Source organism: Dermatophagoides farinae, chromosome 6, assembly GCF_024713945.1.
Source record: "Dermatophagoides farinae isolate YC_2012a chromosome 6, ASM2471394v1, whole genome shotgun sequence".
Lineage (NCBI taxonomy): Eukaryota > Metazoa > Arthropoda > Arachnida > Sarcoptiformes > Pyroglyphidae > Dermatophagoides > Dermatophagoides farinae.
In genome coordinates this window covers 3,049,333-3,065,481 of record NC_134682.1, presented here as the reverse complement: position 1 = coordinate 3,065,481, position 16,149 = coordinate 3,049,333, and the positions used below count along the sequence as shown (strand labels likewise).

Sequence of the window (16,149 nt, the reverse complement as noted above, 5' to 3'; positions counted from 1 at the left end):
GAATTATTAGCAATCAATTAATTGATGAAGAAACAAAAAACAAAAATGATACATTTTCTAGTGAAATTTAATATCACAAAATCAATAGCATTGAGCTATATCTCAATACTATGCCTATGGTCTGTTTGTTTTTATCAATGATGTAAATGTAAAAAAAAATGAAACAATGTGACCGATTTGTAAATGTGGGTTAAATGTGCCACTCAAAAGTACAAAAATGTATGCCAAGTACAAATGCAAAAGTCCAAAAACCCAAGAAATGAACAAACTTTTTGTTTTACCATTATCTTATTGTTTTTTTTTATCTAATCGCAAAAATTATTACGAAATTCACACATTCACACATTTTAGAAATATATAATCAGGTTTTTTCAAAAAACGTATTGATATGATATTGATTTTATTCATTTCATTTTGAAAAAAATTGATTGAAAATTACATATCAACAAAAAAAGAGATGATAATTATATTTTATTGAAACAAGATTGATATCATTATGTGTGTCCATTGTGTGCCTGTTTGCGTGTGGGTGTGTGTAAGTGAATGAGGTTTCATTTATTACAAATATCCAATAAGTACACTTGAAAATGTGAATTTTGTTGTTGTTGTTGTAAAATCATTTCATTCAATCAATTGTGGCTGCGTCATTATTATGATGTTCAAAATTTGTTGGATTATCAGTTGATGATGATGATGATTGTTGCTGGTGTTGTTGTTGTTTTGTTTTGGAAATCATTTCAATTTTCAATAAATATTCAAGTATATTACCTTTATCCCATGTATATAATGTCTGATGTTTAGAATTATAACCAACATATGTTGTATTCATAAATGGATTTGTAAATTCAATTTGTTCAAAATTTTTTAATTCAACATTTTTATATAGATCATATGCAAAGACAATATGTGTATGTAATTGTTGTGTAGAATCGATTCCATAAATTATTCCACACAATATAAATGTTTCACCTAATTTATGATAATCAACAGTTAAATTCCATATAAATTCAATATTTGTTCCATTGAATTTCATAATAATAGTATTATTAAGCTCACTATAGATATTTGGATAAATAACCCAGGCACCATTTTCATCCACTGATATATCCATATGATTTAATTGATTTGTATATAATAATTTTCTTTTATCATTATTATTACTATTACTACCATCATCATCATCATTATCACCATCATCATCAACATTATGTTGTTCATTTAGTTGTTGATTGTTGTCTACATTATTTTGATTACGTTTTAGTCGATTATTGCGATATTTTTGTTGTTGTTGTTGTTGTTGTTGATAATGATGATGTTGATGTTTATTATAATAATGATGATGGTGTACATGTCTTGGTAATTTATTTTTTATTGTTGATAATAAAGGCTGCAACATTGATGTTGTTGATGATGAACGTCCAATAACTGTATTGCCAACATTGATTGCAATCGGATTTGGTTCCAGGTTGATAAATTCCCATTCGGATTTATACATATTAAACATAATAAGCTTATATGTATTCTCTTCAGCATAATAGAATATACCAGAATTGATTGCCTGTCCATTGCCAGAGAACGGATATAATAAAGTGTAATTTTTCGTTATAATTCTATTACGAAACATTTCTTTTGTATCATATTCTTCCAATAATTTATTATATTCAATACGTGTGAGCCAATATTTTTCACCATCTTCCGGACGTATAGGATTTGGATCACGCATCCAGCATCCGATCTGATCGGAACGTTCACCATAGAATACTGGTTTGCCAATTTGGCTCAAATGACATTCTACAATTTTGGCAACAAATAAGCAACAAAAAAAAAAACAAAGAAAAATAAATGAGAAAAGTCAAACAAAAATCGTAAATAACAAGTTCATGGATGATGAACGATGAGAATTAAGAATGAAAGAAATCGTAAATGGAAAAACATTCATACCATCGGTACGTTTAGTTATCCGTTGCATATTCGTATGATTGAATATCACCGAAACGCCCATGTTAATAATTTCAGGTCGCTGACCTTGTTTACATTGCTGTTGTATGGATGCATATGGATTTGTTGGTGTTGTACATGTTGGACACGGTGCACAAGGAATTTTTGTTTCTATAGGTTTTGGTAGCTATTTTTTTAAAAAAAACAGAAATAAAAAAAATGTTAATGTTCTGATTTTATTTTCATCGAATTCCAATAATTCCAACAACCAAAACAGAATGAAACTAAAATTACTCACCTCACCATAAACGACAAATGATTCGTCTTTTAACGATTGAATGGATTTTTCCAACGATTCGATCGTATTTGTTGTCGTTTTACTATCCGTTTCTGATTATTGAAAGAAATTTTTTTACCAGAAAAAAAAATTATTAGAATTGTACAAAATTTTTTTTAACGATAACCAACAAACCATAAAGTGTAATAATTCCATATGTTCGTCCTAGTTGATTACGTGCCAAACATTTATAAAGGCCTAGATTTTCATTCTGTACATTCGTTATGTTCAACATAACACGTCTACTTATTGAATGTGAAATTCGTGATTCTAAAATTTCTTCAGATTTATTATATTTTTCATTTTCAACAATAATCTGACCATCACCATAAATCCAATCGACAAATGGTTCAGGATATGCTTCAATATAACATTCTAATACAACCCATGAACCTTTATGTGTGCCTATCATTTGTTTTTGTATGAGAATTTTCACTAATGGTGGAACTAATAAATGAAAGAATTGATTCGGAATAGAATAATAATAATAATAATAAAAAGAAATTAATGATAATTTAAAAAAAGGGAATAATAAGCACGAATCACTCACAGGTGACTAATAAATTAATTCTTTGTGTAGCAGCCGGAGGAATTCCATTTGTGGCTACACATTTATATGGTCCTGGAATTATTTGGAAAAGAGAACAAAAAAAAAATAAAATTATCGTTTGATATCCGATTGATAATAACATATCACATTTATACGAACCAAAATTGTCACGGTTAACTTGACTTATATTTAGCTCATCCGATTCGATTAAATTATCTATTACATCATCATCATATAAACAATAACGACAATAACAAAAAAAAAATCAATGGAAAAGCAATGTAAAAGCAATTATGAGATAAAAAAAACGATATCATCAAGGGAGCAACAGAATAATGGTTCAATTAGTATCGTATTTTTTTTTGTTTGTTCGAATATCACAATTATCATCATTGATGATAGAAAAAAAAAATATTAGAACAGAAAGAAAATGAAAACATACAAGCAATTCTATCGATATGAATTGGTCGATCATCATCACGACGCCATGTAATTTTTGGTTTTGGATATCCACTTGCTACACATTGTAGATGTATTTGTTCATTTTCACGAACCGTTAATGTTTGTGTAGATGGATTGATTTGATCGATTATCGGTGCAACTATGAGAGAATAAATATAATGTGAAATAAAAATCGTATAAATCATATAGAAATAATTCTTTTAGTGCTGCTATATGATAATGTCAATGAAAAATAAAAACAAAAACAAAAACAAAAAACGAAAAAAAACAACAAGAAAAACATACTCAACAAGGTATCGTTTTGATGATGCCATGCTTGTACTGTTAAACCAGGTTTGCCTATTTTTTTCACATTTAATGTGAATTTGCGTGACAAATGACAAATGACAGTATAAGGTTTTTATGATGACAAAAGTCAACCGGGACCATGTAAAAAAAAAAGAGAAAATGAGAAATTTATTTATTTCAGTGTATATATTATTTGTATAATGATGTAAATTGTAAGACATCATCAACATAAGAAACAAAAACAAAAAACAAAAAAAAAACTTACCATCTTGACCGGGTGGACCACGTTTTCCCTTAGGACCTAATACAATATTCGTAACATGATGATGAATATATATATATATATATAGAGAGAAAAACATTTCATAGAAAACAAAGTTTCATTAGAATAATGATCATCATCAACAACAACATCAATGATTGATCGGTGAGAGAAAGAGAGAACACATACCTGGAGGTCCTGTACATCAACAAAAACGGAATATTCCATATGAACCGAACGAGAATAATCAGAATATGATTGATGAATAATGTTTAGTTTTATTTTGTTGTTATTCACCAACAAATTACCCAACCAATCGATCGATTCAGGGCCAAAAGAAAGAAATGTTTCGGAAATATTTTTAACAAGAAATTTGTAAACAATCATTCTCAATCTCAAAATCATTATGAAAAAAAAGAGTCAAAGTTTACTTACCGGGGTTTCCCTGTTGTTGATGGTTTTTTGTTCGTTGTTGTTGTTGTTGTTGTTCAAAAATTTCCAAAATGAATGGAAAAACAAAATAAAACACAGAAAAAAAGATGAAATTAATCGATTTTTGTTTACTTTTTTTCAGTAAAAAAAACTAAATGATCTTTTATTATTCGACGAGATTCATCGATAATCGAATTTTTAAAAGTTTAAAAGAAAGGAATAAAAAACTTACATTCAATCCTGATTCACCTTTTGGTCCTAATGTTTATTTAATGTACGTTTTTAAAACATTTTCGATTCGATTTCCGACAAAAAAAAACAAGATAAAAGTGAAATGGAAGAAAAAAAATTTTATTAAAACTTTCACTTGATTCAAACTGAAAGGAAAAAAAATCTTGTCGCGAAAATCAAATCAATGAAAAAAAGAGGAATGGCATCCAATATTGAACAACAAGTAAACATTACCATCAGTTCCATTTTTTCCTGTGCAAAAATGTCAAGAAATAAAAAGAAAAGAGAAAAATGAAGAATAAATTTAATGTTTTTTTTCCAAACAGAAAAATCAAAACAGAATATAACAAGTGAAATTGATTTCAAGAGCATCAATTCACCAAGAATAATACATAGTTCAGGTCGAGTACACACTATGATTTCATTTAGTTTTCATAATAATTCATCACCATCAATGTTGTTGTTGTTGATGATGATGATGATGGGTACATTTTGAATCGATGCGTGTTCAATCATCAAGAAAAATAAATAAATAAACTGGAAAAACTACTTTATCATTTGAATTCTTCAATTCACGATTTTGTAAAAAAAAAAATAGTTTTTCATGTACTTGACTCGATGAGTTTTTGTTTGGTTTCGATTTTTATATTTTCCTGAATTTTTCGTTTTTTTTCCACTATTCGATTCAATCAAAACAAACAAACAAACAAAAAATACAGACACTCACCTGGGATCCCGGGTTTACCGGATACGCCAACACCAGGGCGACCATCAACACCATCACGCCCATCACGCCCCGGTGTTCCTTCTAGGCCCGGTTCTCCAGCGAGACCATCAATTCCATCTAAACCACGATCGCCTATGTTTGTTTGTTTGTTTAGAGATATTCAAAAAGAAGTGGTTGTTGTTGTTGTTGTTGATGATGTTGATGTTTTCAATGAAATTATTTGCATTTTTTTCAGAAAGATAATTTGAATGAAAATGAAAACATCACATTATTATTATTATTATTTGACTTGCCTTTACTTCCTTTAAGTCCTCTTGGTCCGGGTTCGCCACGAATGCAAACTTTTTTTAATGATGTACAATATTCATTTAGAACTTTGAACTGGTGAAAATGAAAATGAAAAATAAAAAAAATAAAATTATCCGGTTTATCAAGAGACAAAAAAAAGATAACGAAAAATAAAAATGAAATGAAATGAAAATTAGATGCAAGAAAAATAGAGTGATGAAAAATTCTATAGAATAAACTTTCACATCATCATTTGAAAAGAGTAAAGAATTTTTGATTCTTTTGTTTGACAAAAAAAAAAGTAAAAGAGAAAATGGTGAATTCTTTTTTTTCCCATTAAACGAATGTCTAAATAATCAAGGAAACAATTCTCTCGTCCGATGAATAATTATGTGTCCGTGTTGTATGAGTATGTGCATAGAATAATTGTAAATTCATAATGATCACAATAATAATAACAATATATAAGCAATAGAGTCAGAAAAGAAAACTGTAAAGGAAAAAGTTGTGAAGAATTCAATTCCGAAACAAATCAACTTTTTTTTTGTTTCACGGAAAAAAATAGTGTTGCCAACATCAAATAGAAACGAGATGTCTAAAGTGAAAAAAAAATATAATTGGGTGTTCGCACACACACACACCGAACATCCGCATGTTGCTGCTGCTGCTGATTCTTTTGTTATGTATTGTGTTGAACACGAAGAAAAGATGATAATAAGACCGAATAATAAGAATTTAGTTTGATTGGATTCTAGCATTGAAAACAAATGAAATTAGAAATTACAATTTTTTCTATTTACTAACAAGCTATTTGTGCATTTCAGTATACAAACAGTCACACACACACACACACACTGGCACAGAAAATTCACTGGTTAATCTTGATAAAAAAAATGGAACCCGTTTGTTGTTGTTGTTGCTGTTTATTTTCATCCAATATCTGTCATATCATCATTGTTTATATCAACATGGATAGAATTGAAATGAATCGAAAGAATAAAATGGAAAGAAAAAAAACAGAAAATTGTAACCAATATGATGTTGACATGAATTTTTATTTTTTTGAATCATAAGAAAAAAATGAAATGAAAAAATGAATGGTAGCCTCAAGGTTTCAAATTCTGGAGTGTGTGTGTGTGTGTGAATGACAGGAAAATAATAATAAAAAAATAAGAGAAAGAAAAAAACATTCAGTAATGACATATGAATGAGATAGGAATTGAAAAAAAAACATTGAATTTCCAAAGAAGAATATTGTTTATTGATATAACATAACCACATTGGCTAACATGCCGTAACAATGAAAAGAAATGGAATTTTTTTTTCTCTCTCTCTCAACTCAATATACAAGAATGGTTGAGTGACCGAATTGTTGTTATTTTGTAAAGAGAATTCAATACACAACATTCATTGTTCAATGTGGCCTGATGGCGGTTAGGAACCTGGTATTTTTCAAAGAAAAATGAAAGAGAGATGAAATGTAGACGTGTACAAAATATATTTTCAAAATTACATGGAGAAAATGAAAATCAATGTATATATACTACAGACAAAGACATGATGATAACAAAATTTATTTACAACTCTCAATTTACTTTAATATTTTCTTCTTGATGTTGTTGTTGTTAGTTGTTAGTTGTTGTAAAATCAACACAAAAATAAATGAAATTTAGTGACCAAAACATCTAACATAATCATAATCATCATCAACAATAACAACAACAAGAAACAAAAATTCTGTGATTCGAAGTATGTTGTTCTTCATATCTATATATATTAAAATGGATGGCAGAATTATTCCGAGCCAGTCAGTCAGCCAACATTAACGAAAATTTTCTCGTGAAATCAAGAAGAAAAACCAGAGAGGGAGAGAGAAAGAGAATATTATTTTCACTTACATTCTTTCTATATCATTCTTTGAATTTTTGGTTTCTTGTTACTGATTTTCGATCACTTTTTCTTGGATATTTGTAGCTGAAACCAAAAAAATTGTCTCGAATTTTGTCTACAAAACTTTATTCTCAATATGAAAAACGAAATTTGAACAAAAATGACATGCATCAACAACAAAACTAAAACATGGAAAAAAAATTGCCGACGATTCAACAACAACAAGAAGATGAAAAGACAATCAAAATTCTCTCTCGAATAACGTTATAGAATAATGTTATTATAAAAACATTCACAAACAAACTCACAAACAAACGAACAACAACAACAACAACAAAAACAATTTTCTTCTGAAAACATCAAATTGTTAATGTTATTTTCTATTTTTTTTTATCATTGTCATTATTACATCATCATCCTGTTGAACGGTAAATGTTATCGACAAAAATTCCAGAAATTCATTTAGAAAAATTCCAAAAAAAAAATAATCTCAAACAGAAAAAAAACAGCATAAAATGTGTTGATGGAATTATAATGGCAGCAATGCTGTTTAATGTCATTCTTGATGATGATGATGATAATAATAATCGTTATGATGATCGTCATCATCATCAACAATCGATTACAAGTAAGATCATTTCATTTGAAATCACTATATCATTTTATTCTCTAACGTGAAAAAACATTTTTTTTTTGTTAGCATCGATCCATTTTAGTAAATCACAATCACAATGATGATGATAATAGCTTTCAAATCATGATTTCTATGTACACATTTTGTTTGTTCATCATCATCATCATCATCATTCATTTTATCACCGTTGTCATTCGTTGGTTTTTTGTTGTTGTTGTTGTTGTTGTTGTCCGGGTATTATTTTCAATATCTGATGATATATGAGAAATAGGGGGATAATAATAACAACAACAAAAACATGGCAAGATTGGTGTGTGGTTTAATGGTCCTAATAATGAAATGTGACTATATATACAGTAATATATACAATAAGCTTCAATGATGATCATCATCATGTTTTTGTCATTGTCATCACCATCAATATTTCAATGGTGAAAAAAATAAAAGTTTTTTTTTGTCATTCAAAGATGAAAAAAAAATATAAAACTTTTGTCCATAACAACAAATTCTATTTTGATGATGATGATGATCATGATCATTGAGTATCATTTTTTTCATGATGATGATGATGATCATTTCAATCTTGTTGTCGCACACTTTTTTTATGATCCAAAACAAACTGAATATGTGTATACGGCAGCAAAAGAAAAAAAGTTTTTCAAATATTCGATATTTCAAGCAATTGATTTCTTCTTCTTCTTCTATTTTTTTTTCATTTCCATTCTTTCATCTCTTCAAATATCAATTTGGAAATAATAATAAGAAATGGCCAGCGAGAAAAAAAACTATTAATATTATACTTTCAATGAACCGAAATGAATGAAGTAGTAGTGTAGCTTTTGAGTTTTGATTTCTTTTCTTTTTTTTTCGTTTGTCCTGTTATTATTATTAGCTTTTTTTTCCATCTTGGATTTCCATCTTGTTGAACACAAATATTCTAGACCTATACGGTTTTATTGCTATGCTTGTTATTCTTCATTCGTTTTTGATTCTTATTTATTTTTTTTTCTCTCCTTATTCTTCAAATGATCATTTTGATTTTTTTTCCTTTTTCAATATCCTATGCTTATGGTTGGTTGCGGAAATTTATTCCAAATTCAATCTCGTTTTTTTTGTTGGGCTGGTCGATCATTATTTTTTCGGTGAATAAAATAAAATAAATTTGGTCCAAACGCGCACACACACATAATAAACCTGATAAGGAAAAAAAACCGGGAATTTTCAAATACAACCAATCATTTTTTTTGGGGGGTACAGGAAAAAAAACGAATCCTATTCTTTAACCATTCGGTAGGTCGGTTTGAAAATTTGAATTTGAATTCTGATAGAAGAACTGTGGAAAATTTTTGTTCGGAAGCCACAAAAAAAATAATATTCTGAATGAATTCTTGTATTTCTCAGAATGAATGAAAAAAAAGATGATTACTTTGATTTAAAATACAATTCAACAATATGAAAAAAATAGGTGCCAGCTGTATTTCAAAATCATTATTCGACAATCACACACACACACACACACATTGAATGAATGAGTCATTCATTCATTCATGTCAACCATTGCAAATATTTTTTTTTTAGGCTGGTAGTTCCAGTAGTTCCAATACATATATATATATACAGATAGAATTCATTAGAATCTAGTTGTAAGACAGAAAAAAAAATGTTGAATGCGACAATTTTCTGCTTCATTTCTCTATATTCTCGTAGTTATTTTTTTTTCAATCACACTAATGAGAATCGTAGACGACATTGTTGGCATGTGTGTGTGTGTGTATTTGGCTGGAATATGTTTTGAACAAACGAAAAAAAAACGTAAAACAAAAAACGAATCAAAAGTATAGATAGTGGAACTTTATGAAAAGAATGAAAATTTCCATATGTAACTTAATTTACATGATGATGATGATAAACATTTGGAAACTAGCATTAATCTTGCCTGTACAGGCACACACACACACAAGCAACACAATTTCAAACAACAGACCAATAGGAAATCTATCAGAATAAATGTGGATGAAACAAAAAACAACAAAACAAAACAAAAAAAAACATATACGAATCAGTTTTTTTTCGCTTCTATCTTTCGGTCAACACAATTGATGATAGTCGATCCAATTTAGTTATCTTTACAGAATTTTTTTTTCTTCCTACATTCACATTTATTCTCGATTCAATTCAACAGAGATAAAATAAAAAAAAGGTCCAAAGCAAGCAAGAATGGTGGATATAATTTAGTGAAATATTTTTTTTTCACCGAAAAAAAAACAACAACAACAACAACAAAAAGGATGGTGATGTTCAGTTTTTTTTCTAAAAGAAAAAATTCAAAAATAGTGAAATTCTGATTATTATTATTATTGTCAATAATGAACCAGAATTTCATTTGTATGTGGTAATAAATGAGTTTTTTTCAAAAGTTTTTTTGCAAAAAAAAACAACAACAACATCAAATAATGAAATTGATGTAAATACAAATGCAAATTCAATTTTCATCCATTGTTTATTATTGTCAATGGATGAAAAGTGAATTTGCATGGGAATGCAAAATTTGTTTGTTTATTTGTTTGAAAAGTTTGTTTCTGTCATCAATTTTTTTGTTTGTTTGCATAGATTTGTAATTTACATATATTCATTAAATTCAATTGTTACGGATTTAATAATATTCTACCAATTGTTGTCATCTGAGTGGACAAGAAGAGATGGACAAACAAACGATTGCAATTTCTATCGTAAATATTAATTACACACACACATGACCAAAACTGATTTCAATTAGAATTATTATTCTGAACAAAAAATTTTTCCAATTCAGATTTTTAGGTTGAAGATGGAGTAATAAATCAATGTTTTAAAGTGAAAAAATCAAAATAAAAGATTCTAGTCAACCAGAAATATGATGAATAAAAATGAACCCAATTCATGATGAACAATTCAACAACAACAACAACAAAAAAGCAATTTACCACTTCATTGAAACTTAGGAACATATCGTTGCTTTTTTTTGCAAGATGATTACTTAATACACACGACCAACCGTTTTCGATCATTACATAAGCTTCATCATATTTTTTTTCTGTTTGTCTTGTGTTATAAAAGATTCTTATTATTATTATTACAAGCAAAAACAGAGCAAAGAATCGTTTATTTTAGATGAATAAATTCTAATTTATTTTTGGCTTTCCAGATGAAAAAAAAGTTTCAATATTAAGAAGCTAATTCTGAAAAAGATTTTGATCCATTTTGATTCTTTAGCCATCTTTTTATCGATAATTTTGTCTTTCGTTCATCACACACGCCGAGATGATTATCATCATTATAATCATTATCGAAACGAAGTGATTATGGTATCAATTCTTCATGATAATCATGAAAGTATAGTTCGAGTGAAAAAAAAATCAATTAATTTTAACAACAATTAACTTTTTTTTTGATGGAAACTGTTCCAAAACATGCCAGAATTTAAGATTGTTACTGAAAAAAATTATGAAATTTAAAAAATTGAAACCATGTCTACCCAATTTTTTTCCACAATGATCGATCGTTTATGTGGTGATTCCAATTCTACTTACACACAAACAGACACATCAAGGAGAGGTTTTAATTCAAAAAAAAAAAAAAAATTCTTTTCACCACCAGTCGATCATTTATCGAGACAAAATTATCATGAAAAAAAAGTGAAGAAAACTTTCATTCTGGATATTGTTTCAATAAATATTATCATCGTTTATGATTATCACAAAGAGAAAAAAAAATTTGATCCAAAAAAAAAGATATAAAAAACTACTATTTCAACACACACACACACACACACACAGAATATGATCATCACTTGGCCTTATCGTATTTTATTTATTTTTTTCTCTTTCATTTGTTTCAGATCAGTATCCTGAATTGTGATACTGTGCGACCAGTATAAGCAGCCAAAAAGAATTCATTTCTCATGAGATTTTTCTATTCATTTGCTACAATGATGATGATGATGATGATGATGATGATCAACTGTATTATACTTTGATGATGATAAGCGAATGTGTGTATAGATAAGAGAGCTGAATGAAGAAGAGAGAAAGGAAGAAAAAAAAATTCGATTTTATTTTCAGCTTAACATAGTTTTAGTTAAACTTTTTTTTTTTTTTTTTTTTTTGCTTGCTTTTCAAACATTTCATCGAAACAAAAGTTTTTTTTTCTTTTGGATGCTTTGAAAATTTTATGCGTGTGTGTGTGTGTGTGTGTTTAGATCCGTATGCTGTATGGGCGTGTGTGTGTGTGTTTGTGTTTATTACATTAGCACCCAATGATGATGAAGATGATGAGCAACGACAGGGCAACATTGATGGGTAAATGTTTGTCTATGCGTGTGCTGTGTGTGTGTATGTGATCCAAAAACATACACACATACGAAAAAAAATATCGATCTTTTATGGATCGATCTAAATCCTGTTTGTATATTATTTTTAGCTATACAAAATTATTTGATTTGCAGAATTTTTTTTTCATACTATGAACAAAAAGATAGAGAGACAAGAATTGCATATTATTCACCATCATCACATTTATTGTGGGCCCAGAGTAGCAATGATAATTCTATGTAGAAAAATTTGGTTGATCTCCAATCACCATTATCATTATATGGTAAATGGCTGGAAATTACATAAACAAACAAACAAACAAACAAAAAAACATACAACAAAAAGAAATTGACAACGGGACAATCGAATCTAACGATCGACTAGAGATGATCCATACAAAGCTGCATGAATATGTGAATAAAGAATAAATTCTGGTACAAATTAATTCTGACAACTTCTTCGATTTTTCTCCACCACTATGGATATGGCTGCCATCATCATATAAATGTCAAAATTTCAATCATGGCAAATATTTATGAAAACAAAAAAAAATATATGACAACCCAAAACGCGAAAATTTTTATTTTGTTAACACACAAAAAAAATGAATAATGAAGGAAAACATATCGGAAAAAAGTGCGAAAAAAATAATGCTCATACAATCTATAGAATTTGGATTCCAATGAATAGCGAGATGTATCGGAATGAATCCAAAATCCAAAATCCGACAACCAACCAACCAACCAACCGACATACATACAATATCGATATAGAGAAAAAAAAATGTCCAACATCAATATTCGTTGCACGGACGTCCTGCCGAGCATAACGATCGCATTCATTTTTTTTTTTCATAGTTCCTATAGGTAAATGGCCATCATCATCATGATCATGAACATTGTTCTGTTGTCATTGGATTGTATGAAAATTAAAAACAAACAAAACGGTAATAATGGATAAAAATAATGAAAACTATAAAAATGAGTCCAAGGTAGGTTAGGTGTTGAATGAATTTGAAATATTCTACTGACAAAAAAAAACAAAGATGACAATAATCAAAACATGATATGATGATGAAAATTAGATTCAATTGAACAAAGTGTGAATCGATTTCCGACAGCAAAAAAAAAACTCGCTTTAGAAAATTTTCATCAGAATTTTAACGATTTTTTTCTTTTTCTTCTTCTTTATTGTTGCTTTACATTCTTAAGAACACTTTCACTTTAATCATAATGATGATGATTATGATGATGATGATGATCAGCAAAATGACTGTAGAATGAACATTTGGCCATATTGAATTGGTCGTGAAAACTTTTCTTTTCACGGTCCAAAATTGTCTCGAAAAGATGAAAAACTTGTTTGGCAAAAAAAAATCTGCTACATAAGATAATGAATTGAATTAACATATGTGAAGTGTATGGAAGTGCGTGTCTATTACCAATTGTACAGTGAGCAATTTTTTGGAAATTAAAATGAATCTACTACTGGTTACAAGAACAACAACAACAACAACAACAAAAAACAGGCCAATCTGTAAAGAAACCCGTTTTTTTCTGATTCTTCTTTTTTTCCCTTTTTTTTCATCATCATTTGAATATTCTTGCATCGGTTGGCTGAATATTATGACGGGGTAACCAAAAAAAAAAAAAAAAAAAAAAAAAAATATCCACTTCACGATGATGATGTTGATGATGATTATGATGAGAAAAACTTCGAAAGAATTCAATGGTATAGATATTCTTGTCTGATATATCCAGATGTTCACTACACATACATTCGATGGTTATTAAGGTAATTTATTTTTTTTTTTCATTATTTTTTCTTCTATTTCATAGTCGGAAAGTTTATTTGGATCCAGAGCGAAACGAATAAAAAAAAAATAGAAGAAAACATCTGCGAGTGAATGGTGCAATAGGAAGACTTGGATTTATTTCGGATCCCTATACTCAACATCATCATTTTATTTTTTTTTCCTTTCTTTCTTCTTCAGTCGCATGGTTTGTTGTTTCAGGAATTTTGTTCATTTTTTTCATTTTTTTTTTCGTTTATCGTTGTTATATATATATGGAAAGAGAATTGACTCAACGATTTTGATCATATCAGATGAACCTTTAAAGTATGAGATAAATTAAAATCAAGGATGCGAATAAATGAAAACGAAAAAAAAACTGAAGAAATTCTCAAGAAGGAAGTAAACTTCATACTATTATTAGATTCAAGCGGAAATAATGTGAGTGATTCTTTTCTTTATTTGTGCTTCATTTTAAAGTAATGTTATTGTCATTTCGTGGAATAAATACCGTGGAAAAAAGTTTGCAGTTTTTTTTCGCCTTTTGCAAATTCAAGTTGGCGAATCTCTCAAAAGATTCGAATCAAATCTTTTACCGTTTCTTTACATGTTTTTAGTGTTTGTGTGGGTAGATTCATACATTGATTATAATATCGATTATATCGATTTTCGAATTGAAAATTTGTTATGTCATGTATATAGAAAATTAAGAATCACTTACCGGAATTCGTGAATATGATGTTAACCATGTGAATCCTGGTATTGTTGGCTGATCTGTTGGTTGTGGTTGCTGAAAAAAATCGACAGCTGGTTGTCCATTATCTTTCGATTGTTGTTGTTGTTGTTGTTGTTGCTGCTGCTGCTGATGATAATGATGATGATGATTTTGATGTTGTTTTGGTTCAAAAACTTGTCGTCGCTTATGTTGTTTGAAGGATTCGGATTCGTTTTTAATTTTTTCAAACGATTCATTAATAGTATTATCATCAATCCAACGGAAAATTTTTTGCAATTCTCGTTTCCGGCGTTTTGATGTCGTTGCTGATGATGATGATAAAGATTGCGGTCGAATTATTGGTTTTTTACCACCACCACCATCATTATCATTATTGAATCGTTGACGAGATAATAATCGTGTGGTCAATGCTATTAAATGTTGTTCATGTTCATTCAATGTAATTTGTTGTTGCCATATGAATAAAAATTCCATCAATACAGCTATATATAGTGGTATAAATAACAAACATATGAACAAATGGAATTTATTCGAAGAATTTATAAATGATGATAATTTTAATCCAGATTTATTTGATGAGATTTTGTCATTGTTGTTGTTGTTGTTGTTGTTGTTATTATTACGATCACAATGTCCATCATCATGATCATCATTATGACGATTTTTATAATTATCACAGTCCAATTCACGTACAGCTACCGTCGTTATATCTTTATTGCGATTAATTTTTGTTGTCGTTGTTGTTGTTGATGGATTCTCGTTAAAAGTCCAGAAACGTTTTAAAAACATTAAATTCAACATGATGATTGATTGATTGAGATTTGTTGATAATAAACGACAAAATAGTTTGAACAGAACAAAAACAAAATTTAATGTGGATAACGAGGTTTAAAAAAAATTTTTTTTTGGCGCTTTTCAAATCATTTTCATAAGATTTGTGAAATTTTCAAATAGTGGCGACTACGACGACAGTCAATGATAGTCTGGTTAGATTGTCGAATTGGCTTCATTAATTTTATACTATCATAGATATAAACATAACGATTTCTGGTGATCAAAAAGAAAACAAAAAAGAGGTAGACGCAAAGAATTCCATCAATTCTATATATAAATCAGAATCATTTTTTTTTTTGGATGCGCAAAAGTTTAAAAAACCATTATTTGGATATTTTCATAATATCTTATTGTATCAAATTCCATTTTGATTTGTTTAGAAAAAAAATGCCCACAACA

The 16,149-nt window shown here is 28.6% G+C and overlaps 1 protein-coding gene across 1 annotated transcript; it reads right to left on the bottom strand.

Annotated features, from left to right (window-relative positions):
• Positions 1-452: 452 nt before the first annotated feature.
• On the bottom strand, positions 453-16,037 carry LOC124493995 (uncharacterized). The gene is made up of 16 exons (XM_047057128.2): positions 14,902-16,037; positions 5,521-5,608; positions 5,228-5,359; positions 4,735-4,752; positions 4,502-4,527; positions 4,273-4,282; positions 4,027-4,035; positions 3,841-3,876; positions 3,573-3,626; positions 3,268-3,426; positions 2,985-3,041; positions 2,826-2,897; positions 2,411-2,722; positions 2,237-2,328; positions 1,942-2,125; positions 453-1,791 (listed from the first exon to the last, which is right to left on the bottom strand). The coding sequence occupies exons 1-16, from the start codon at positions 15,715-15,717 to the stop codon at positions 626-628; spliced, it is 3,231 nt and encodes a 1,076-aa protein (XP_046913084.2). The 5' UTR covers positions 15,718-16,037; the 3' UTR covers positions 453-625.
• Between the last annotated feature and the right edge of the window lie 112 nt (positions 16,038-16,149).